This window comes from Heteronotia binoei, chromosome 12, assembly GCF_032191835.1.
Source record: "Heteronotia binoei isolate CCM8104 ecotype False Entrance Well chromosome 12, APGP_CSIRO_Hbin_v1, whole genome shotgun sequence".
NCBI lineage: Eukaryota > Metazoa > Chordata > Lepidosauria > Squamata > Gekkonidae > Heteronotia > Heteronotia binoei.
Window position 1 is genome coordinate 55,591,100 of NC_083234.1, and position 24,894 is coordinate 55,615,993.

Here is a 24,894-nt window from a genome sequence, read left to right on the forward strand (position 1 = left end):
TACTCCACACACAGGGTTGCCAAAAGCCCCCATGAGCCCCCAGGCAGATTCCACCTGATCCAAACAATTTATCTAATTTTGTAATTTTTTATTTGTGTGTACATACATACATGCACCATTTTTGGAAACACTTTATACATCTGAAGAGGGCTGTAGTTCACAACTTCATATTACAATGAATGTTCAGTAAGAAACCTACTTTTAAGTTTACCCTCGTACCTTTAGCTAGCACAAAAGCAGGGTCAAATTGATTAAGTAGTGTGGTTGGATGAGAAGTACTGGGATCAGTGGATTGATTTCCCTGATATATTTTCTGTAAAAGATTGTCATTTGTCATGTAACAGCAAAGTAGCATTTACAATGTGGTATTAGATGTTGCACCAATACAACAGCAGCCCCAGTGCTTAAACAGTGTTTAAAAATATGATAATTTATCTAATTATTAGGTTAATATTCCATTGCCATGCGTGTAAAGAGAAGCGCATTATTTTACTACTTCAGTTGTGCCGGCTGGTTTTACTTTGCTCCACTGCAAGCTTGGGTGATGGTTTAGCAGGATATGAAACTGTTTGCCTCCTTGTAGTAAACTTTGCAGAAAGGTGGGGCCTGAAGAAAACAGACTATCTACTGTGCTCTGCCTTCTATAGACCCCTAGCGGCTGAGGTGCAGAAATGCATTATAAGTAAAAGAAATACCGTAGACACTTTTTAACACTGTGTGTGACACTGGCTTCACAGGCCCTTCATCTAACTTGGGTCCCAGGAATTTTGCCCCCTCCCCCAGTCATCCCCCTTTCAGTGACCCTGTCTATACTAACTCCAGTTAGCTCTTTTGGTCAACATTTAGTCTGTGTCTAGATCTGAATAAATGCTTCAGACTCTTTATGTATGCTGCCAATAAAAAATATCCAAAACACCCCTTCTGCATGCACTTAAGAATATTGCCTTAACTAAAAGCAAATATTAAATTATGTCAGTTTTCCTGCCTTTATTCTCATTCACTTTGGATGAATTATTGGGGACTTCAGTACCACCAAGAGGTACTTAATCTTCTGGATTTCCAAAGGTAAATAACTAGAGCATCTATAGAGAGCAAGTTGCACACACCAAAACCCTCATGAGACAGGCTATGTGACCAAACAACCAGATGGTATTTTACTGTTCAGTCCAAAAAGAGATTGGAAAACCAGAAGGATTCTGGGAGGCTCTACCTGTAAGCAGGCAAGTCACACCTAGGGTTGCCAATCCCCAGGTGGGGGCAGGGGATCCCCCGGTTTGGAGACCCTCCCCCCGCTTCAGGGTCGTCAGAAAGCAGGGGGGGGGGAGGGAAATGTCTGCTGGGAACTCTATTATTCCCTATGGAGATTTATTCCCATAGAAAATCATGGAGAATTCATTTGCGGGTAACTGGGGCTCTGGGGGGGGCTGTTTTTTGGAGCAGAGGCACCAAATTTTCAGTATAGCATCTAGTGCCTCTCCCCAAAATACTCCCCAAGTTTCAAAACAATTGGACCAGGGAGTCCAATTCTATGAGCCCCAAAAGAAGGTGCCCCTATCATTCATTATTTCCTATGGAAGGAAGGAATTGAAAAGGTGTGCTGTCCCTTTAAATGTGATGGCCAGAACTCCCTTTGGAGTTCAATTATGCTTGTCACAGCCTTGATCTTGGCTCCACCCCTAATGTCTCCTGGCTTCACCCCCAAAATCCCCAGATATTTCTTGAATTGGACTTGGCAGCCCTAGTCACACCCTGCCTGTGCCCCGACTCATCACATCTTGCTTCAGTTCCATTTAACCTGCCCCCACCCCTAGCATTCTATATTTTGTTAAAAACCAAATGTTGGATGAGTTGCTCCTTCTACCCCTTGCCCTGCCCCAGCCTAGTAGCCCAAAAGGTATTTACTGTAAGTTTCCTCACAAGACCTCCACTACCGAGGGCCAATGCAGCAGAGGAGAGAAAGCTGTGCGGTACCAGGGAACTGGAGAAGAACAAATAAACACTTTATTAATCGGAAGGAAGTCATATGGGGAACTGAGGAAAGAACTGCTATTTTTTATTGGGCCCTCTCTGCTTTTTCTTAGAGACCTTAGTCTTGTCTTCAATGATTTTTAAGCCTTGCTTCTTTATCTCATCCCGGTTGGGCACAACACTGTGATCAATGTCAGCAAAGTTGAAGACCTCTGTAGAAAGGAAAAAGAACAAAATCTCGTTGGCCTCTAAAGGGAGAAAAAGATGGGAAGCTGGAACCAAAGTAAATTACCAGATTCTTCAGTGAAACAGAGCTATTACACTTAAAGTGGTCTACAATATCAGCATAACTTTGTATTGTAAATATAACGCAACAAAGAAAAAAAATCAGGCATTGCAGAGGAGATGAAGACAGGATGAGCAATAAGCGTGAGTGGAGTGAGAAGGGAAGTCCTAGAGACAGGTGCCAGATTTTGTCCCCCAAAGAAATCAAGGTAATGACAGGAAGCACCATTGCCATTCATGTACAATCTTTTCCCTGTCATCACTGGTCAAACGTGTCTTACAGATGTTCATAGTGATGCAAAAAAAACAAACTCTCCAGCCCTGTAATATCTGCTTGCTTAGAGATGATAATGGAACAGATTTTTTACACCAAGGGAAACCAAGGGGCACTTATTGACAACATTCATTTTTGCATCTGAAGAAATGAGTTCTAGTCCATAGAAACTTATACTACAATAAAATGTCGTTGGCCTTTAAGGTGCCACAAGACTCCTGTTCATTTTGCTAATACACCACTGCCCTTCTAAAAAGGATTCTTTGACACCTGCCAGAGCTTTCTTTAAAGGAGGAGCATTCCAAAATAAAAGACACACATTTTGAACTGTGAAACTGAACAGTGATATTTTGGAAAGAGGAACTACTCTTCGAAAATTGATTGGGCAACCCTAGAAGACAGTTTTAAGCAACAAATTTGCCAAATTGCAATGCCTATTCCCTAAAAGTTTCTGTCTCCAAAGCAGTCATACCTCTGACATCATCCTCGTCTTCTTCAAAACTGATCCTCAGATTCTCAGGCTCATCTCTGGTACTTTCCTCTAGAAAGTTTCTGACTTCTACGAAAGTCTGCACAAACCAGAGATTAGAATCAGATTTTACTTTGAATCAGATTGATACTGGGCAAGGGGAGGGAGGAATCATACCATACTCAAGCACACAGAATTACACCAATGAACACAAGTAGCATTTATGGCTCCAGAGATAAATTTTTTCAATGATTATGGAGTGAGGTGCAGCCTAATAGCTGAGCCTAGCCTGATTGTGCCACTGTCAGCACATGGATAGGGCACCAACAAGAAAAACTGGGGTTGCTATGCAGAGGAAGGCAATGGCAAACATGCTCATCTCTTGTCTTGAAAGCCTCATGGTTCTGGGGCCATCATGAGTCAATTGTGACCTTATGGCACACCATTATTATTATTATGAGGTGAGGCTTCAGTACCCTTCTGCCTCCAGAATATGTTATTGAGAGCCAGCTGTGGTGTAGTGGTTAAGAGCGGCAGTGGACTCTATTCTGGAGAATCAGGTTTGATTCCCCACTCCTCCACATGCAGCAAGCTGGGTGACCTTGGGTCAGTCACAGTTCTCTCAGAGCTTTCTCAGCCCCACCTACCTCACAGGGTGTCCCTGTGGGAGAGGAAAAGAAGGCAATTCTAAGCCGCTCTGAGATTCCTTTGGGTAGTGAAAAGAGGAGTATAAAAACCAACTCTTCTTCTTATGCAAACTAATATATGCAAATTAAATGCAGAATTTATGCAAGTTGCACAGTCTAGCTTTTCTGAATGTGGAAATGCTTTGCTTTCAACAAGCAAACCAAACCTTTTAGGAAAGCGCTCCAGAGAGCATACCTCATTTGTGTCATCTTGACTGATGTCAAAACTTGGCATGATACTAAATGTCTTTAACAGGTACATCAGCTTCTCTTCACAGAACTTCAGCTTGTCAAATACATCGCCAGTGTCCATGCGGATATCTTCCTAGAAATCAAGAGCTTAGAACTTAAGAAGAGGCCACTGGAATCAGGCAAGTGATCCATCTCATCCAATATTACATTTCCCAGGTGCCCTGGAATGCCCACATGCAGGGACAAAGAGATCAGTGCCTGTTGTTGCTTTCCCACAGATGGTATTCAAAGTCTGGAACCACTTAACTTAAGATGTTTTCCCCCCCCATCCCCTCCCTGCTCAGGTGGTTCTCATGATGGCTTCTTTCCTGAAGGTCTGAATGATCTAACTATGCCCAATACTAAGACAGGACAGAATCACATATGCCCTAGCACAGTGTTTCCCATTTGCAGGGTCGTGACCCAGTACCGGGCCATGGAAGCCTCACTACCGGGTCACAAGAAAAGCCAAAGCTAGCCCCGTCCCCAGCAAAGCTTGCCCAGCCCCATCTCTGTGTTGTGCAGAGAGGAGCTCGGCTGCCTCTCCTTCCTTCTCCCCCGCTCCCAGTGTCTGAGAGAAAAGCTAGCATCCACTGGCACTTTAGACCCATGAAGTGTTCTTCAAGGTATGAGCTTTCATGTGCCTTGCAGTATGTTCTTTTGGGGAGATTTCCCCAGGAGGCCTGGGCAGCAAAGATTTCCCCGGGAGGCCTGGGTGTGTGTTTTGTTCAGCTGGGAGGGGCAGGAAGTGGGCATTCCAGTAGCTTTTTTTTTTTTTTTACCAAACAACCCCTGGACAGAATTTTTGCTGGCTGGGGTCACCTGATGGTGAGGAAGGCTTTTTTTTTCTGTGCCCGCCCCCCCTTTCTTTCTTTTTTTCTTTCCCTGCAAGTGATGCTCTGTCTGTATTCTTGGTGCGGGGTGGGGGGAGCAACAGTGGGAGGGCTTCTAGTGCCCTGGCCCCACTGGTGGACATTCTGGTGCTTTTTGGTCACTGTATGAGGGAATTTTGGACTGAATAGTCCACTGGCCTGATCCAACATGGCTCCTTTTATGTTTATGTTCTTTCTTTCCATGTCTTTCCTTTCTTTTCTTTTCCTTTCCTTCAATTTCATTCTTTCTCTTTCTTTCTTTCCCTTTCTCTTTCCTTCTTTCCTTCCATTTTTACTGGATGAAACTTTTGTGTTCATCATACTGTTGTTGCAGACATAGGAGCTTTGCCAATGTAAAGTTAGCACACCCAGTTGTAGCCAGGTGGCCTTCTATGAGATTTCTGTGAGAGTGAGTGAGAGTAAGAGGTGTGGGGCAGAAAGATTATTGGCGATTACTGTGGTATATCTCAACAGCAATGGAAGAGATGGTACTATGAACTTGGCACCAATTTACTGCTCCTGCTTTTAACAGCTGTCTGACACCAAAATTAAACTCCTCCTGTAGATATTAAAAAGGATGAAAGTAGTTCACTGGCTAAGTATCTGCACAACAGGTTGCTTTTAAAGGCATGGGAAACAGCCAGTAAAAAGCTGCAAGTCCCTCATAAATATCCTTTTGGGGATAACTGCCGAAAAGCTTGTATGAACTTCATATAACTTGAAATCAATTCATTAATTGCAGTACATTTCTCCGCTACCTTTCACAGCAATTTCCCCCTGTTTCAATCAAAGAAAAGTATGAAAAATAGCTGTCAAAAGATTTTCTTGAAACTAAGCAAGCTTGGGTGTAGCTTGAGAAAGGGTTCCAGTAGTAGCAGCTGAAGGAAGGGCCTACTAAATGTGTCAGCATATTTTGAGGTAGAGCAGCTGCCAGGGCCCAGTGTGGGTGGTACACAGTGCTGACATTCCTGATGGCAATGGCAACAGCACTCCCAACTGCATACACTGGCCAGTGCTGTTGAAGAAGGGATGTGTAGGTGGTGCAGGCAATTGAACATGGGCATTAGGAGTGCTTGCAAGCTGGAGAAGAATACACAAACAGATAGGTGCATGCAGGTGTGGGGGTGAAAAGAGAGGACTGCCCACTTTTCACCTCCATTTTGGCTCAGCATGAGTTTCAAAGAGATTTTTCTGAAAATGAATTTACTTCTGAAGAAGAGGCAGGTTTGGGGGAGTGCCCTAGAAGTGACATCACAGGAAAAGGTGGAATTTTGGTTCACTGTGCCCTGGAAGTGACATCATTTGGTCCTTGACACCATAGGAAATGACATTTCTGTCTCCTGGCTCCACCCCCAAATTTTAGTGGGCCACGAAGGAGAAGTGTAAAAATAACCGGGCCATTGGAAAGAAAAGTTTGGGAAACCCTGCCCTAGCAGAAGCTGATTGGAAGGAGGAGAGCACAGAATAAATATGTGTACAGAGATATAATGGGCAGCCTCCTGTTGGAGTGGTTTATTCAGCAGCATCTTTGTACTGAGGGAGAGACTGAGCCATTTGCACCCAGTTATCCATTTCCAGCAGAGACTGGTAGGATGCTTAGCCAGAGCAATGAATCATTCAGAGATGCAACATTCAGACTAATTTACAGATGGGTAATTTGGGCCAACAGGAGCCTTTCATGATTTAACTGATTTTATTTCCCATAACAGACTAGCAGGATTTTTTCTTAGTACACTGAAAATGGGTGGATTGCAGCCCAAAGGAGCAGGGGCTGATGAACAGGACTTGGAAGAATAAAAATCTCAATGCCACACACACCTGGCCTGGAACAGTGATGCCACAGAGCCTCATCATGAGGTTTTCAACTCCGTTTTCAAAATGGAGTAGAAGCTCCTGATGCTTGATTGCCTGGGACCGTACTTCTTGAAGTCTGGCTTCTTCTTTTTCCAGGTTCTTTTGCAGCCCCTTTGATAGCTTATTGAAGCTGAATGGGAATTCACAAAGGCCTAAACATGCATGCTGGACAATTACAGTACAGATAACACACAAATTAACTTGCAGGACTTGCTGCTACATGATGACTGCTAAGAGGGGGCTAAGAATCATGGAGTAGAGGTCCATCCAACGCTATTAGCCAAAATGACTAAATGGAACCTCCATGTTCAGAGGTAGTAGCTCTCTGAATGCCAGTTTCAGGGGAGTGGTGTGAAAACAGGAGAGGGCTTTGATCTGACTGTCACAGTCTTGAGTCCTAACAAAGCATCTAGTGGGCCACTGTGGGAAATAAAATACTGACCAGCAGGGCAATTCGGATGATCTAAAATATGCTACATCATCACATACAACATTCTTAGATAATGTCACACTGAGCTTTGTTTTTTAACCAAATTACAGGCAGCTATGTAGAGAGTCCGGAGTAGCCACACATCCTCCACATTTTTTGTTAAGCCTAAAGACATTCAAGAAGTCAGGGCTGGCCCACTAGCAGCAGACCTGAGTCAATGGTCCATAAGAGAGACTTCTCTCTGTCTACTTACTCCAGTGGGCAGCTTTAAACCAGTGAGTACCTGATGAAGCTCTGGGTCTTGTGGAATTTCAACTCTGCCCGCTCCAGTTCTAGCTGCTTCAGCTGGGCCTTCAGATCTCTGCGTTTTTTCTCACTTTCTGCAATCTGCTGCTGCAGGTTCTCCTCTGACTTCTTCTGGGCTGTGAATCTCCCAGCAATATCCTGCAGAGGCCTCCAAATTAAAAATCAGGCTTGCAGAACAAAGATTAAAATTGCCACAAAACCAGTTCAGTTCTTGTGGCTTCCTCCACGGAAGCACATAGGACAACTTTCCAGGGGGTGCTGGGGATTCTTTGGGGGACTACCATATACTCTGACCATCCTTGCGGCCCCTTCATTATTACATAGATATTTATTAAAATCATTTCTATGTAACTCTTTCAGGGAGCTCAAATCACTGGCAAATCACTGTCCCAGTTTTTGACTTTAATGAATGCCCTGTTAAAATTTTGGTAGCATGACTTGCTAGTGTCGGCATTCTTCAAAGTTCTGCTCCCTTTGCCAAATCTCAAATTTTACATAGGTTGTGAAATTCAGTTCTTATATACAGAGAAAGAGAGAGATTACCAGCTGTTGAATTTGGTGACTCTTTTGAAGCACGAAGCTTCATAAAGCCCTTGACACGTCTGCATTACAAATGGACAACAGTGTTATACCAACATAAAACTGCCAGGGCTGTTCCACCCTCACCTTCCAAAAAAGTTTGGTAATTTTTTGTTCGGAGTGTGTGCAAAACAGTCTGTTAGAAATCCCCAGGCCCACTCAAATAAATACAGTTCCCACAGCTGTCTGGAAAAACTGAATGGTGATTTAAGTCTGCCCAAGAGGTGTAGGGGTGTGGGCGTGTGGGTGGGGGTATAAAAAAAAAACCACCATAAGCAGTTAACCTTCTCTGGCCCCAACCTTCCTTTGAGCATCACTACCCCTGTCTGGCATCCCATTCCCCCTTCCTTTCCCTTTTTTTAATCTGATCAAGGCAGTGAAGCTATAACACAACTCAGCTAGAAAGGGGGTGGGGGAGGCTTTAAAAGGGCAGGGACTGAATGCTCTGTTCCTTCTTGGGACCAAAGGCTCATGAATTGTGCTTAGGATAAGCAAAGCATTATGCAGATGCTCCCATTTCAGACTGTGGTGTTTGAGGGGGGCCTTCATCAGAAAGTAGCCCAAAATTAGAAAGTTATTGAAGTATACCTGAATTAATTAACCTCTTTAAGTGGCAGGATATGCAAGGTATTAGCACCTAGAATGAGTGGGACATCCAAAACCTCTGATAAGACCAAGTGGAGGAGTCAGATAATATTGACCTTCTTGATGAATCCTAATTTAGCAAATTCATGTTGAATTCTCCCTTTGAAGCTTTTTTGTAGGAGAATGGTGATTTTTAGATCAGAAACAAAATGGCCTGCAAGACTACAATGTTTAATCACTGATTTCAAAATACTGTCATTTTTAATGTCAGATTTGCGTCAACTTATTCTTTTGCACAGGGACTGACCTGCCAGTGTATTATAGAGAATAGATGTCCCTATACTCTCTACACTGGACAAAACAAGTCAGTTGCTAGCCAAAAGAATACCTTTCATTTTTAAGGTGTCACTGGACTTCCACTTTATTACCCTGAATGTACAACATCATGTCAGAACTTGGTCAAATTGCCATGGAACTATGATACCCAAAGATGGGAGCAGTGGACTGCACTCTTGATCTTCTCCACTTCACTGGTCACCAAACCCTGGTACTCCACCTGAGCCTTGGAAACATCTAGTTTTGTACCTGAAAAGCAGAAAAAAGACAAGATAGAAGTCAGATGCCTGAACTATTTGTCTCCAGATGCTTTAGGCATTTCCCAGTTTAGGATACAAAGTTCATTTCAGTTTTCTATAATTACATATTTGTCTCACCTTTCTTCCAAGGAGGTAACAGTTCCACTCAGGGTTCTCCCCCTGCTCCATTTTATCTTCACAACAATGCTGTGAGGTAGGCTGAGCAAGAGCAATTGGTTCAAGGTCACCCAGTGAGTTTCACAGCAGAGGGGGATCTCCCTAGTCTGACACTCTGTTCGCTGTGCCCTGCTGGCTATTAATTGGGTCCCTATTCAACACATGCCTGACTCATGTGGAGCCTTTTGGGGAAGGAAGCAGAGAACAACTCTTTTATGTGCCTTGAAGTCCTGTTAACACCTGCATGGCCAAAAGGAAATCACAAGAGTTGTGCTCTACTTCCTCCAAGAAGGAAGGGGCTAAGTGAGGCGTGTGGCACAGCCTGTTTTCTCAGCTCCAAGGCATTCAGAGCTGCTCCAAATGCCTTGAAGATGAGAAAACACACCCCTGCCAAGCCCCCTCCATGTCCTCTGTGCTGCTTGGAGGCTGCCTTCCCTTGGGGAAGGTAGCCTCAGAGTGGCACAGAGGCACCCTGCTGCCCCCTTCACCTGCCCGGGACCCAGGCAGGCAAAAGAGGCAATGGGCACACCACACAGAGGTACCCCTGGGCAGGTGAAAGAGGCGATGAGGTGGCAATGTGCGTGCTACTGTGAGGGCGGCAGAGGCAGGGGTTCTTGCCTAGGGCGGCAGAACGCCTAGCGCCGGCCATGGACCATTGCTGCACTGTGCAAATCCTTGACATGAGAAAGCACAAAGCAAGGTGGTTGGAGCTGCCTGGGAGAGACAGAGAATGTGCCAGCCCTTCTAACGATCTTTATGATCTAGGCCAGGGGTCCTCAAACTTTTTAAATAGGGGGCCAGTTCACTGTCCCTCAGACGGTTGGAGGGCCGGACTGCCGTTACTGTACAAGGCCACGGGCCGTCAGTTCTCCGTCTTCTGCATCTCTCTCCCTACCGCACACAACACAGCCCGGCCTGGGAACTCACCTCACCTCAGTATCACCTCATACTCTGTCTCCGCCGCCTCAGCCCAGTGCCGGAAGTGTGCGTTGCTAACGTGAGTTTAGGTCGAACGTCACTTCCGGTCTGATTTTGCCATAACCCGGCGGGCCGCATAAACGTCCTCAGCGGGCCGCATCTGGCCCGCGGGCCGTAGTTTGAGGACCTCTGATCTAGGCGGACCAGAGGTCTTAGGGAATAATCTGAATGGTGATCCTTTTCAAGCTTGGATCTTAATCAGCTTTCTTACCTCTCATCGTTTCCCAGCCCCCCAGGGAAGGAAATTCCATAGTGAGATCACGCCGGCCAAGCTGAAAAATTATTAGAAGTGAATGTATGCATTAAAAAGAAGCAAAGGCGAGCAACTCTACAATGAGACAGGACTAACAAAAATAAAGAAAGACACCAGCTGGATCAGACCCAAAATCCATAGACAACCATCCTGTTTCCATCAGCGGCCAGTCAGATACTTCTGGGAAGTCCACAAAGCAGGGCATGAAAGCAACAGCCCTCCTTTGCTGTTTTTTCCCCAACTCATTTGTTACAACAAAGCAGCACCCTGCTCACTCCCCAGTGACAACTCACCATCCTTTTGTGTCTCTCAGTGGCTTCCTTGGTGCGGATCCTTTCTATCTGTTTCTTCTGGGTGCTGAGTGAATTGTCTCTGAACTTTTTCTCAGCAATTAACTCAGTCTCTGTATTCTCCATCTCTGTCTGCAAACAACATAGGGAGGGATTGGGGAGAAGGGAAAAGAGGCCAGGGACCTCTTATCACTGTATCCCACACCACATCACAGCCACATCAGTTTCCACCCATAATATCTTTCAAAGAACTCGCAGCTGAGCCATTGACTCAACCCACTGCCCCAGATGGGGAGCAAGATGATGAGGATGGGGATGTCAAATAAAGAATTGTAAGGATTACTGAGACAACGTATAGTGTAGTGCAAATACATTTCACAGTATGCCGCATTCATATATTGTTTCTGTAATCTTTCAAATATTTTGCCCCTGTCGTCTTTTGAACGAGCTTGTAATCAGGCTAATATTTATCCACATATTGTAGATGTAAAGAAATTTGCCCTAGCTAATGCACTTTTATCTTGTGTACAAGTTTCCATGGCAGAGTAAAGATTCGAACCTGGGCCTTCCAGATCCTAGTATAACACGCTAACCACCATGCTGCAGGGAGCACATGATCTGGCTTTTACCTTGGCAGCCTCCATGGCGTCTACGCTGTCTATGGCCATCAGATGCATGCCTTTGAGTTCATCTTCATAGACTTCCACCATATGCTCCAGGCTGTCCAATAAACGAGGTAACTGAGCCACTTCCTGGGGGCAAAGACAAAAGCAGCCTGATGCCTGGGGCAACTTCACACATGCATGTTGAGCACTCAGTGAACACAACATTACAAAGAGATGCACAGAGAAAACCCATCTCACCCTGAGAAATGTATAAAGACTATTTCACTTTCTTTACCTTTTGAACTTGGGGGAAATGCTTGTCAGTCAATTCAGGGTCAAAGAAGCTTGTGGGACATGTTTGAAATTCAACGCAAAAAACAACAGAACCTGCTCCCTGGGTGAGACCAAAGATCCATCTTATCCAGCTTACTGTTGCCAACAATGGCCAGCCAAATGCTCACCAGCAGGGAAGTAAAGCTTGTTTCCACGACAGAGGAGGGATTCACACTTATTTCCCAGATCCTAGTCCAGCATCCCACTGTGCTGCAGACGGTGCACAATCCCAATCTTAACAGTAAATCCCAAAGTTCCCAGCAAAAAAGCTACTCACATCTCTCAGCAAATCCACCATCTTCAGGTACAAGGTTTGGGCCTTCTGTCCTGTGCCAATTTTCACAAGCATCTTCTCAAAGTCATTCTCCAGCTGTCGGATTATCTGCAGTGCAGGAAAAGCCAGAAAAAGATCTATTCATCCTGTGAGTTTCATGCTGCCCTTCCTTAAGGGAGCTCAGGGTGGCATGCATCTTTCTGCCCTCCTCCATTTTATTCTCACAACAGCCCAGGGAAATAGATGAGGCTGAGAGAAGGGGGCTGGTCCAAAGTCATCCAACAAGCTTCATGGTCAAGTGGAGGATTTGAACCCAGGTCTGCCCAGTTCCTAAGTCAATGCCCTAACCACTATGCCACACTTGGGTATCCAAAACAAGGACGTGCATTTTAGATGTGTTAACTAGTAAAAGGAGTTTGGAGTCCTTAAGCCAACAAATCAATTTCATGTCTCTATCTCCACATAGTTTACAAGTTTACCAGCACTAGTTAGTATAACAGCCAGTGTGGTGAGTGGTTAGGAGTGGCAGACTGGATTTGAATCCTCACTCATGCCATGGAAACTTGCAGGGTGACGTGAGCCAGTCATGCACTCTCAGCCTAGGCTACCTCACAGGGTGGTTGTGAGGATAAAATGGAAGAGAGGAGAATGATGGAAGCCATGCTGGGTCCCCCTTGGGGAGAAGGTGGGGAGCAAATGAGTTAAATAAATAAATGAAATATTTGCTCTGAGAAGAACAGTCTGTTAATATTTCCTTTATTTAATATATATCTCTTCTGCTCTAACACAAATGTTCCCAAAGTAGTTTACAAAAATAAAACAAAAATGCAACCAATACAATTAATAAAATTCAAATCAACAATCTATTTAACAAATGCATAAAAACCACTTGCAGAACAGATGAGCCCCGCCCATCACCAGCATCTCCCTGTGTGTATTCAAAGCATGCATGACATAGGGGCAGAAAGAGATAATTCCATCCCAGTCACTCACCCTGGAGGTTTATATACTGCTGAAAGGGCTGCGATGGGCTACATCCTTAGTTGTTACCCTTAGTTCTGCTAGGGCTTGAGGATGGGTTGTGAGACTGAAACCTATCTTTTTTCTCATAATGGGCGAGTTGTCTTTTCTCTCATAGTGAGCCAGTTTGGTGTAGTGGTTAAGCTGGGTTTGATTCCCCACTCCTCCATTTGAAGCTGCTGGAATGGCCTTGGGTCAGCCATAGCTCTTGTCCTTGAAAGGGCAGCTGCTGTAAGAGCTCTCTCAGCCCCACCTACCTCACAGGGTGTCTGTTGTGGGTGGTGGGGGAGGTAAAGGAGATTGTGACCACTCAGAGATTTTGAGATTCAGAGTATAGGGTGGAATATAAATCCAATATCTTTTTCTTCTTCTTCTCTATAGGGATTTTAAAACTTTTACCAGAGTTGCTGCTGGCACTGAAGGCACTCCAGGGATATAGAGGCTTTGGAAGTCAGCTACCAAGCCTTGATCTGCCCACGTCATGCCCTATTCTGCCCCATTCTAGGCTGGCACCACACTTTCACCAGCACGGCATATCTCTGGGTATATCAGCACACTTTGAGGTTATGCTAGCATAGGGTTTAATAGCCATCCTAAGCCTTTGGAGATGTATTTTGGATTGTGCTGCATTTTACTCAGAACATTAAATCAATCCCTTTGAATACAAGAAGACAAATTACACCATTTGCTTTCTCATGGAGGTTTTTCTCTATATGTCTCTCCCCCCCCAACACACACCCTGCAAAAGCCTGCCGTGATTCTTCTGAGGGATTTTGCATGACAGTATCATCTCCTAAATGCTGGATTTTTTGGTAGTTAAGCAGAGTGCTCAAAGACTCAACACAGCAGAGCCCATCTGGAGCCTGTGTACTGTACTGAAACAAAAGTTACACACGGAGCCTCTTTATAATTGCAAACTAATAGGAGTCCTTTTATTTAAGGAACTCAAATTTCTAGACAGGGTAGAGTAGCGATAGGTTTCTAATCTAGTCTAACTAGCTAGATGGATGGAGATATAGGAGGCATCATGGTGCCAAGATGGAGAAGTATGTCACTGTGTGGAAAAAAAGGTGTAGCACAGGAAGGAAGGAAGTTTCCTCTAAGGGTAGCAATCTACACATCAAAGGGATAGCATCAGAGAGAGGAGGAAAGGACATTCAGTGTCCTAGCCTATCTGTCTCTCTGACTCTCTTGTAGTCTTCCTCTGAAGTCTGAGGCTAAGAGACAGCACAAAGTTCTTCACTTCCAACACTAAAAAGTTTTATGCTCCCTGAATTCATAGCCTCACCGATTAAGACTGGATGCCTCCAATTTAATCCATGAAGCCCTTAGCTGATGAATCAACAGACGCAAGGTGGCATCTCTAACAGGCACGGACAGTTTATTCTTAATTTTAGACAGTACAAATCTTAATGCCAAGTCTTTATGCAGCTCTCGAGAGCAGTCAAAGCACCTCACATGTACGGTTTAAGACATTCTTGGTAGCATCAATGCTGTCATCCCTCAGAGAGCTGAGACAGACAAACAGTGAAGCAGGGACTTCTTGGTTTTCAATTCAGTCTCTGAGCCTCCGGGCTGTGTGTAATAATCACTGGATCAACATATTTTTCAGCAGAAAGATAAGTAGGAAACATGATTCAGTGGCACATGCCCAGAATATTCTCTGGGGGCCATATCCGCTAGTTTCCCTTCCCACCTTCACTACTGCTCAAAGCCCATCTTGCACCAGTCTCACCTGCATCTGGGCCAGGATCTCAGGGCTGGCATTTTCCATCTCTTCCATTCTTTGCAGTCTCAGCTGCATCTCTTGTAGGATCTCCCCCCTCCTCTTCACTTCATACAGCAAGACGTTATGCACGTTCATCCGATCAAAGACGTAAGCGCTCAGAAGCTCTCGGGCTCTCTATCAGGCAGCAAGGAGACCAAGAAGAGGCATGAGCCAAATATGTTTTATTTATTTATTCATCAGATTTATATCCCGCCCTCCCCAGACAGGCTCAGGGCGGCTAACAACAGTTTAAAAACATTAGCAAACATATTAAAATTAGATCTATAAAAACATATATATTAAAAATCCGACATGGCGAGCTTCTGTTTTCCATTATATTAATTCAGTGAGATTGTCAATGCTGAAAGTAATAGCCACTTCCCCCTAACTATTAAAGGCAAGTTTGAAAAGTTCGGTCTTACAGGCCCTGTGGAACAGTAGCAGGTCCCACAGGGCCCTCATGTTTTCAGGGAGGGCATTCCACGAAGTGGGGGCTGTTACCGAGAATGCTCTGGCTCTAATGCTGGTCAATCAAGCTTCTTTCGGTCCAGGGATCTTAAGGAGATTGAGACCCTGAACGTAGTGCTCTCTGGGATACGTATGGGAAAAGGCGCTCCTGAAGGTAGACAGGTCCCAGGCCATATAGGGCTTTAAAGGTTATAACCAGCACCTTGAAGCAAATCCGGAACACTACAGGCAACCAATGAAACGCTTTCAGCACAGGTTGAATGTGCTCCCATACAGGTAGCTCCAATAACAACCTGGCTGCTGCATTTTGCACCAGTTGCAGCCTCCAAAGTTGAGTCAAGGGCAGCCCCATGTAGAGGGAGTTACAGTAGTCTATTCTCGAGGTGATTGTTGCATGGATCACTGTTGCCAAGTTGTTGCGTTCCAGGTATGGAACCAACTGCCTTATCCGCCTAAGATGGTAGAATGAGGATTTGGCAGTGGCTACTATCTGGGCCTCCATTGTCAGTGAAGGCTCCAGGAGAACCCCCAAGCTCTTGACCTTTGATGCTGGCACTAATAGCATCCCATCAAAGGTCGGCAAGGGGATTTCCCTACCCAGGCCACTGCGACTCAGGTACAGGACCTCCGTCTTCACTGGGTTCAATTTCAGTCAACTCTGTCTGAGCCATTTCACTACGGCTTGCAATTCCAGGTCCAGATCTTCCAGGGCGCAGCTGGACTGGCCCCCTCCCCCGAAAATAGATAGAGCTGGGTGTCATCTGCATACTGGTGACAACCCAGCCCATATCTCCAGACAATCTGGGCAAGGGGGGGTGCATTTAGATGTTAAACAACATCGGGGAGAGCACTGCCCTCTGAAGGACCCTACATACAAGAGGATGCCTCTGGGACAAGATTGGCGGGGAGATCATGGCGGAGCAGCAGGACCTTATCTGTGAAAAAAATCTGCAAAAGCCTCACAGCCGATTTCCAATTCCTTAGCATTTGGTCTGCTCTGTGGCAAGTCTGTAAGCATCAGAATTATTCTAAATAATTGAGCCGGGCGAGAATTCACAGATGCAATCTGGGTTGCAAAGTAAGCCCTCTTTGCAGCCTTAACTGCCATCTCATAGGACTTCATAAACAGCCTATAATATGTTCTTGTTGCTTCGTCGCAGGCGCCATCGCCTCTCTAGCCGTCTCAGTTGCCATTTCATCAGCCACAACCCTGGCGTATACCATGGTGCAAGCCGTGAACGGCAATGAAGAGGGTGCCGAGGAGCAATCTCATCGATGGCTGCGGAGAGTTGTTGAAGCCACATCTCCGCTAGTTCATCCAGCGAGTCGCCAGGAGGCCAAGGATCCCGCAGAGCCATCTGAAGCCACATAGGGTCCATCTGGCTTCGCAGGCGAGCCAAAATATGCTCACCGCCTAAACAGGGTTGTGGCGGCACAGCCACGCGGGCCTTCAGGGCATAGTGGTCTGACCATGGCACTGCCTCGGCAGTAATCTGGTCCACCGTAACTCCCGCCACAAAGATCAAACCAAGTGTGTGCCCGGCCTGATGGGTGGTAGTTGTTACATATTGGGAGAGTCCCAGTGTTGCCATGGATGACACCAGGTCTGTCGCCTGTTTTAGAGGTATGTTTCAAACTGCTGCAGCTCCACAGAGTCTCTCTCACCTCCATGGTTTCATGGGACAAAAATATTTTGAGGTGCTTCCGATCTCGGCAGGCCCGGCTGATGGTCACTTGGTCATACTACAAGGAGAGAGGAGAGAAAAAAGGAAAGACAGTTCATGTCTGAAAAGCATCCACAGCACTGTGTAAAGAATTATTCAAACAGATACGCTTTCAAACCATGCAGGAGTTAGCCATGTTATAGGATGAGGGGTAATCTCACGGGACCTTTTGGATTGTTTAATCCCTGCTACAGATTGGTAGTTGCAATGCCAAACACCAGCCCTAGAGTGAAGCAGGGGGAGCAGGCCAGCAACCTCCCTCCAGAGAACAGGGAACCTGGCTCTGCTGTCAAAGTCCCCAGTTGGAGACCCACAGAAAGCATTTCTCATAAGAAATAGGGAAGGAACATCTAGTCCCATTCAAAGCACACCATCTTCGGGTTTTTTAGATGCCAGCCTCCTGTGAATCAAGTCAAGGTGTTTATATAACACTTCAAGGAGGGGCCGTGGCTCAGTGGAAGAGCCTCTGCTTTGCATGCAAGAGGTCCCAGGTTCGATCCCCAGCATCTCTAGTTAAAAGGACCAGGCTGTAGGTGTTGTGGAAGGTGATGAGACCCTGGAGAGCTGCTGCCAATCTGAGTGGACAATACTCACCTGATTCAGTATACGGCAGCTTCATCTGTGTTCACTTTTAAAAATTCTCACATATGTTATCTTTACAATAATCCTGTGAGGTAGGCCAGTACTTTTAAACCCACCCCCATATTGCATCTTTGGGAGGCTGAGGGAGAGTAGCTTGCATAGGACCACCTTATGAGTTTGTGGTTAAAGTCAGATCTGAAACAGGCCCTACCTGATTTATAACATGGTCTCAGCCACTCTGCTCCAGCATCTCTGGGCGCTTGGTAGGTGCTCCTTCCCTAGTGGGGCCTGCCTAGCCCAATCTTTAGTGACCTTCTGGAGAAGAGTCAACATTGCTTACTTCAAGAGGCTTATGGAGGCTGCCTCACTTGTAAGTTGTTTTAAATGGCGGCTTGATTTTAAACATTTCTATTATTGTAATATATTTTTATTTTGATGGCTTTTACAGTTTGGTTATGTTTTATCAAACCTCAACCCTAACCTGCCTTGGGCCCTTCAAAATTAAAAAAGTTGGGGTGCAAAGTGAGCAAAATTGTATTTATTTATGTGGTTTTCACACACATTTCTTGGTTTCTTGGTATTGTATTTATCTGATGGGGAAGGGCTGGTGTTCAAAACAGAAAACACAAAACAGAACCTAATCTAAAAGTTATGCTGTGCAAGGCAGAAGACCTTACCTGTGCATTGTCTGAACATACCTATCAGCCTGTTTAAACCAGATTCTCAGCGGGGCTGTGTGCAATGTTAACATGCCAGCTACCCCACTCCCATCTGGATTACAAGTCCCTGTAGGGTTAAGACACATCATTACATAAGGTTACCTGTTTTAAATTAGGAACCTAGGATCAAACCAGAGATGCTGAGATTCTGCAAAGGCTGTGATCAGATCTCCAATGCATTTTTTAAATAAATGGGAGCTGCAGAAAGCCCCATTCAGGTTGAAGCCATGTATGCAGGAGGGGTATTAGCCATTCTCCCATGCCATTTACCCAACTCCCAATCCCCATTTCCCAAGTTCCTCTTTGTCCCATGCAGGGAAAGACACGGCAAACTCTGGCAACTTGGATGCTTCCTCCAACAGGGCAAATGGCAGTTCTGTAGGAAAGGAGTTCTGGGAAATGGCACAGTGGGGAAGAGTTAGACTTCCCTTACACACACATACATAGTGCCAGTCCTATGACAGTGCTCTGGAGCAGGGTCCGTGGTGTCGGCTATTCAGTTCTTTAAAAAAAAAATGGAGAGCCAAACAGGACCCTTCCAGCATCTCACTTGGTGCATGCAAATAAGGTGTGTCTCTCTCTGTGGGTGAGGATTCTTCTTGCCTACCTGGCAGCACATTCTGTTCAGGCCTAAGCCCAGAGGCAAAAAACAGGTGTCAAAGGGTCTTATCCAACATCCTTATGCCACCTGATGACCCTTCGGCTGCTGTCTGTGGTGCTGGAGAACAGCCCCATCCAGCCTGATAAATCCAAAGCAGCCTATCCATTGTGTTGGATCCTGGTGATGTCCACAGGAAATTGATACCTCCGTAGGAATTAATTATCATGGTTGGGTTTTAATGCTGTTTCATTGCTGATTTTATTGCTCTGAGTTTCTTGCTTGAATCCTTGCAGACCTCTGCTCACAAACATAGCTTTACTACAGACACTGATCCTCTTTATTGTTTTAACATCATAACTGGAAGCTGCTTTGAAGGGCTATGTGTTGTGAGAGTGGACTATAAATATCTGTCTCTTTCCTTTGCAAGAGCAGGATAAGAGTTTACCAGGATTTCCCTTTCCTTTTTGGATTGGGTGGCTTCTGATCAATTGGCCGAGTTACAGATTTTCTGCTTCTAATCTTACCAAATATGCAAGGTTTTATTAAGCAGGAGTTGGGGTTCTTTTTGTTTGCTGTTACTATTTGATATTGCAAATGTAGTTTTTATTTGGAAAACTACACCCAGAGCAGATTAATTAATTAGCTAATAAAACCGGAAAATGACGTGGTTAGTCAAACAGATCTATAATGGGTAGCAGTGTTGCAGCACGTGCAACTAACTTTTGTGCAAGGTTAAATTATTGCATTATTAATATAAGCAGTTTTATTTTGATATATAAATATGTGGGATACAGTTTTCTTGATGAATAATATTTCCACTTTTATCAGAAAAAAATTATGAATTACCTTTTAAAAAATTACTCTGGACTAAATTTATAAATAGAGGGAAAAGGCCAGTTTATTGCCTTTCTCCGAACACGGAGGCAAAGCAGCTAGAACAGAGGCAGCTTACATACCAAGTGTGTCAGGGACCTGTTAAACTGCAATTAAGAGTAGCAGAAGATGATGATATTGAATCTATATCCTGCCCTCCACTCCGAATCTCAGAGCGGCTCACAATCTCCTTTATCTTCCTCCCCCACAACAAACACCCCATGAGGTAGGTGGGGCCGAGACGGTTCTCACAGCAGCTGCCCTTTCAAGGACAACTCCTGTGAGAGCTATGGCCGACCCAAGGCCATTCCAGCAGGTGCAAGTGGAGGAGTGGGGAATCAAACCTGGTTCTCCCAGATAAGAATCCAGTGTGCACACACATATAGTGCTGGGTACTTGATTTTTTTTTCTTATGGAAATTTGAAAAATTCCTGCTTAATCCTTGTAAGAGCTGTGGGATCCGCCATGCTTGTAAGAGCTGTGGGACATTTAAAAAATCCAGCAGCAGTTTTCCATAGCCCAACAACCCCATACCAGGAACTCTGCACCCACTAATGTGTGTCTGTTTATGTTCACAAGTCCCATCAACACCAACTGACAGACAGCAGCCCCAGCAAGGGGCTTTCAAGGAAAGTAAGAAGCAGAGGTGGCCTTCCTCTGCAGGGTCTTTCTCCATCCAAGTTCTGACCCTGCTTAGCTTCCAAGATCTGAGGAGAGTGGGCGATACTGAACTGTCTTCCCTCCCATGTGCTGGTTTAGCAACCCTAAAGAAGTTTGGCAACCCTAAAGAAGCAACTGATACAACTTCAGATGGCCATCTCTTGGAATAAGAAAAGGGCCCACTGAAAAAAAGTAACATCAAACAATTGTATAGCATTTTGGGTGCTCAAAGCACTGCATATACTTAATCACAGTATTCTTCAAAATGATCTTGCAGTTTAGGCCAGTGTTATTACTCTCATATCGGGAACTGAGGGAAGAAAGCAGTTTGCTTAGAAGGATTTGTGGCTGGGAGGAGACATGAAGGGGAAAGGACCTCCCAGATCGCAACTCATTCTCTCTACTGCATAGCAAGGCAACTACAGAAGAGGCAAAAATCCCTTACCTTGACTGCAAGGTTCAAATCATGCTTTCCATTCCGTGCAGTCGCAAGCAGAAATTTGATCAAGTCCCTGTTCTTACTGATAGCCTCCTGGGTCGACTGGGCAAACAGTTTCCTCCCTTCCTCTGGCAGGAAATAAAGTGGTGGAAGTGAGTCCAAATGGGCACAGCACTTAGAACATCTCTAGAACTTTGAACATCTCTTCACTGGTGATTTCAACAGTACGTAAACAATAAGAAAGAAAGGTGTCATGATGACTATCGGACTAGGATCAGGGACCCCCGGGCTCAAATCCCTACTTGTGATAGAAGCTGGCTAGATGACCTTGGGCCAGTCACACACTCTCAACCTAATCTGCCTCACAGGGTGCTTGTGAAAGTAAAATGAAGGAGAGGAGAATGCCATAAACCATCTGGGGTCCCTAATGTGGAGAAAGGTGAAATATAAATGAAGTAAATTAATAAAGAAGAAGAGAGAGATTGAAAACAAATGACCCTGTGCTCTCAGACAGCAGAAACAATGCCAGTCAGAGCCATTTAATGTTTGGCAGTGTGAAAAAACTCAGACAGGATAGGCTCAGCCTGTGCCTTTATGGCAGCGGTGGCAACACCAGACTAATTTGTGGAGGGAGCCATCCCTTGCATTTGTGTAGTAACAGAAACAACAGTCCTTTAAGGTAGGCTAGTATTATCATCATGCTCTTGCAGCTAAGGGGGTGACAGCTGAGAGAGACAGAGAGAAGGACTTGTCTATCACTCACCTATAGTGAGTTTGTGGTGAAAAATGCACCTGGGGCACCCTGATTAATAACTTCAGTAACAGACAATGCAATATAGAAGTTCAGAATAACTTCTCCAAAGCTTTCCAGGAAGATTCAAAAGGTAGCTGTGCTGGTCTGCAGGAAAACAGCTAGATCCAGTTCCAGGAGCACCTTAGATGCCAAAAAGTTTAGTAGCTTTCTAGAGTCAAAGCTCCTAGAAAGCTACTAAACTTTTTGGCATCTAAGGTGCTCCTGGAACTGGATCTGGCTGTTCTCCTGCAGACCAGCACAGATACCTTTTGAATCTTCCTGGAAGGCTTTGGAGAAGTTATTCTGAACTTCTATATTGGTATCCAAGCTTGGTATCTGACAATGGGGGCTTTGACTCTTGAAAGCTCACACCTGAAAACCTTGTTGGTCTGTAAGATGCTACTTGACTTGAATATCTGTTCTCTAAAGCCAGACAGCAACCACTGCAGAAGCAGGACAAATTCTGCTCCCTCTGGCCACTGGGCCACAATAGCAAACAGTTTTCTTTGTGTTATGCTAGTCTTAAAAGGACAGGTGCCCATGCAGTCCAGGCACAGCAACACTAGGGCCTGGAAGATTCCCGTGTATCCCATATAACTGGTTATTTCTCCTTTACCAAGCCTTACAACATCTTTTATTTTTTCTTTCGAAGGAGACCACTGGGGTCTTTATGGTGATTAAACTAGGCTGTCTGCTTATCAGACTATGTAAAAGGATGTACATTCACATTTGCGTAGATAATTTTTTATTTTTAGCACGCTAATCTAGAAAGTCACAGAAACAGGCAGGATTTACCTTGGAGAGAAATAATTGTTTGCATTTGGTGAATCTGCTGCTTAAGGTCTTTTTTCCTCTGGAACCTCATGGTGATCGAGTTTGAACACCTCCCACTGACGTATGGAAACCTGTGAAGAGAGTAAGATATGTATCCCCTTTGCTCCCACAAGCAACATAGGTATCAGACAAGACTTTGACTTGGCTCTGTGACATCAGACGGGAGATTGTGATGCAATTAGACCTCACTCAGTTCTCAAGAATGGTAGTGTCTTAGAATCCCAGCATTGTCATGACCAGAATTCCAGTTAGAATGGCAGGCCCTGCTCCCCAGGCTGTTCTCTTGTTTAGGGCTGGTTCAAGCAGTATTCTGAAAATTCCAGGCTTGGTTAGTGTAACACCCTTTTTGGATCAGATTTGCCCACTGGATTAGGATGAATGGGTCTGTTTCTAGGAATCTGGCAAAAAGAGTCTTGGTGTTCCTTCAACAGACTGCAAAGCATGTTTTTGTAGCTGGATTGTCCTGCCTAACAATGTCAAAGACAGACCAGGGTTTTTAATTGACATGAAGGTTTCTGTTGGAAAAATAAGAGCTCTGGGGTTTTTTAGAACAAGCTCTGGATTTTAAAAAAGGCTGGACATTTGTGCCCTTCCCTCTTAGAATTGGTAGCACTCCCGAACTGTACCACCTGATTTGCTCACAAGAGATTTGACCTGGCTCAAGGTGTATTTTTTTTAAGATCACTGTTACCCTTATCAGTTGAAGAGGACCTGTTAAACATTCTTATTTTAAATATTACGAATGAGCATTGCAGGGTGCCTAAAGGGGTCAGCGGTAGCTTACAGAATGGATTGGGATTTTTTAAAGGAAAGTGTTTACTACCAATTGGTAAAATTTTCTGAAGTAAATAAAAATTAATGTCTGAGTAGGCAATGCTGACCTTGATGGACCAAGGGTTTGATTCGGTAGAAGGCAGCTTTATATGTGACAAAAATAAAATAGTTCTTTACACAACAAGTAATTGTATTGCAGTTCTGGAGGCCTCACTTCAAACAGGATGTGGGCAGAATGGAGCAGGTGTAGAGGAGAGCAACAAGGATGATCAGTAGCCTGGAGACCAAGCTCTAGGAGGAAAGGCTGAGGGACTTGGGAATGTTCAATCTAGAGAAGAGGAGATTGAGGGGGAACATGATTGCTCTCTTTAAGTATATGAAGGGCTGTCAGAGGAAGGAGGGAGCTGTTCCTGTTGGCAGCAGAAGAGAGGACTTGCAATAATGGGTTTCAAATAAGGGCAGGAAGGTACCAGCTGGCTATTAGGGGAAAAAAAATACAGTCAGAGTTGTTGCACAGTGGAATTAGCTACTGAGGGAGGTGGTGAGCTCCCCCTCGCCAGCAGTCTTTAAGCACTCATCAAGGATGCTCTAGGCCAGGAGTGTCAAACATATAGCCCACAGGCTGCATCCATCCCCTGCAGGGTTCCTGTCCATCCCATGCAAGCAACTGGCCCTCTGATACTTCCTGTTTCTTGCATTGCAGTTTCTTTTGCCTGGTCTCTCCTATTTCCTGCTTTGCAGAGGAGAGAATGAAAGCCTTTCCTGGACTGGCTGAGGGCTCCTCCCCCTCCTCCTCCGGGGAGGGAGGGGGAGGGAAAGAGAAATGGCATCCCGTGAAAGCAGGCATACAATGTTTTATTCCAGGTATAAGCTTCTGTGTGCAAGTACACTTTTCAAAGAGAGGGGGGGGGGAGAGAAAGGGAGGGAGGGGGAGGTAAAGAGCTAGAGAGACCAAGCCAGAGAGAGAAAGAGGGAGCTGTGTGTTTCAAACCAACAAAATGTTATTCCAGGTATAAGCTTTTGTGTGCCTGCACACTTCTTCAGAGAGTGGGGGAGGGAAAGAGCCAGAGAGAGGGAGGGAGTCCTGTGTTTAGGATCAATGTTTTATTCCTGGTATAAGTTTGGCATGCCTGCACACTTCTGAAAGAGACAGAGGCGGGGGAAAGAGCCAGAGAGAACAAGCCAGTGAGAGAAATGATGTCCCATGTTTAACATTTTATTCCTACTATAATGAGAGAAGTGCTCTATGTGTGTGTTCAGAGACACATTTATATTGCCAGGCTGAGATTCTGACTTTAAGTATACTGAGACATTGCCTTGATTAAACCATTGCAGCCGATATCTCCAACCTCACTTTCCTTTTCATTCTGTCCTCTTACACATATATTGAATGTAGTGGTAGATATTGTGGTGTTCTCTGCCTGGTAAATGATACAGGAATCTTTATTCTATAATTAACAATATTTTATTAACATTACTAACTAGAGTACTCTGTTTATAGAAAGACTTTACGCTTGCTCCCCTGACATTCTTCCGCTGAACAACCACAGCCTTCCTAAGTCTCTGGTTGTTCCTTGCCATCCATCTCTTAAAGGAACGTTGTCCTCACAGATAC

General features: G+C 44.9%; 1 protein-coding gene across 1 annotated transcript; it reads right to left on the bottom strand.

Annotated features, from left to right (window-relative positions):
* Window positions 1–1,979: 1,979 nt before the first annotated feature.
* CCDC183 (coiled-coil domain containing 183) lies at window positions 1,980–22,610 on the bottom strand. Its single transcript, XM_060251403.1, has 14 exons — window positions 22,467–22,610; window positions 20,885–21,006; window positions 16,946–17,023; window positions 14,780–14,947; window positions 12,028–12,132; window positions 11,442–11,564; window positions 10,816–10,944; window positions 10,481–10,541; window positions 9,024–9,124; window positions 7,353–7,513; window positions 6,604–6,769; window positions 3,879–4,007; window positions 3,000–3,096; window positions 1,980–2,180 (listed from the first exon to the last, which is right to left on the bottom strand). Exons 1-14 carry the CDS (start codon window positions 22,534–22,536, stop codon window positions 2,047–2,049), a joined length of 1,644 nt encoding a protein of 547 aa, XP_060107386.1. The 5' UTR covers window positions 22,537–22,610; the 3' UTR covers window positions 1,980–2,046.
* Between the last annotated feature and the right edge of the window lie 2,284 nt (window positions 22,611–24,894).

Bases quoted from the DNA above. Each gene is read 5' to 3' on its own strand.
- CCDC183 (XM_060251403.1), bottom strand. From the start codon at position 22,536: ATGAGGTTCCAGAGGAAAAAAGACCTTAAGCAGCAGATTCACCAAATG. The intron at 4,008-6,603 runs GTGTGTGTGGCA...CTTGATTTCTAG, and splicing joins GCATCACTGTTCCAGGCCAG to GAAGATATCCGCATGGACAC. The intron at 3,097-3,878 runs GTATGCTCTCTG...TGGTTTGTGCAG, and splicing joins GTCAAGATGACACAAATGAG to ACTTTCGTAGAAGTCAGAAA.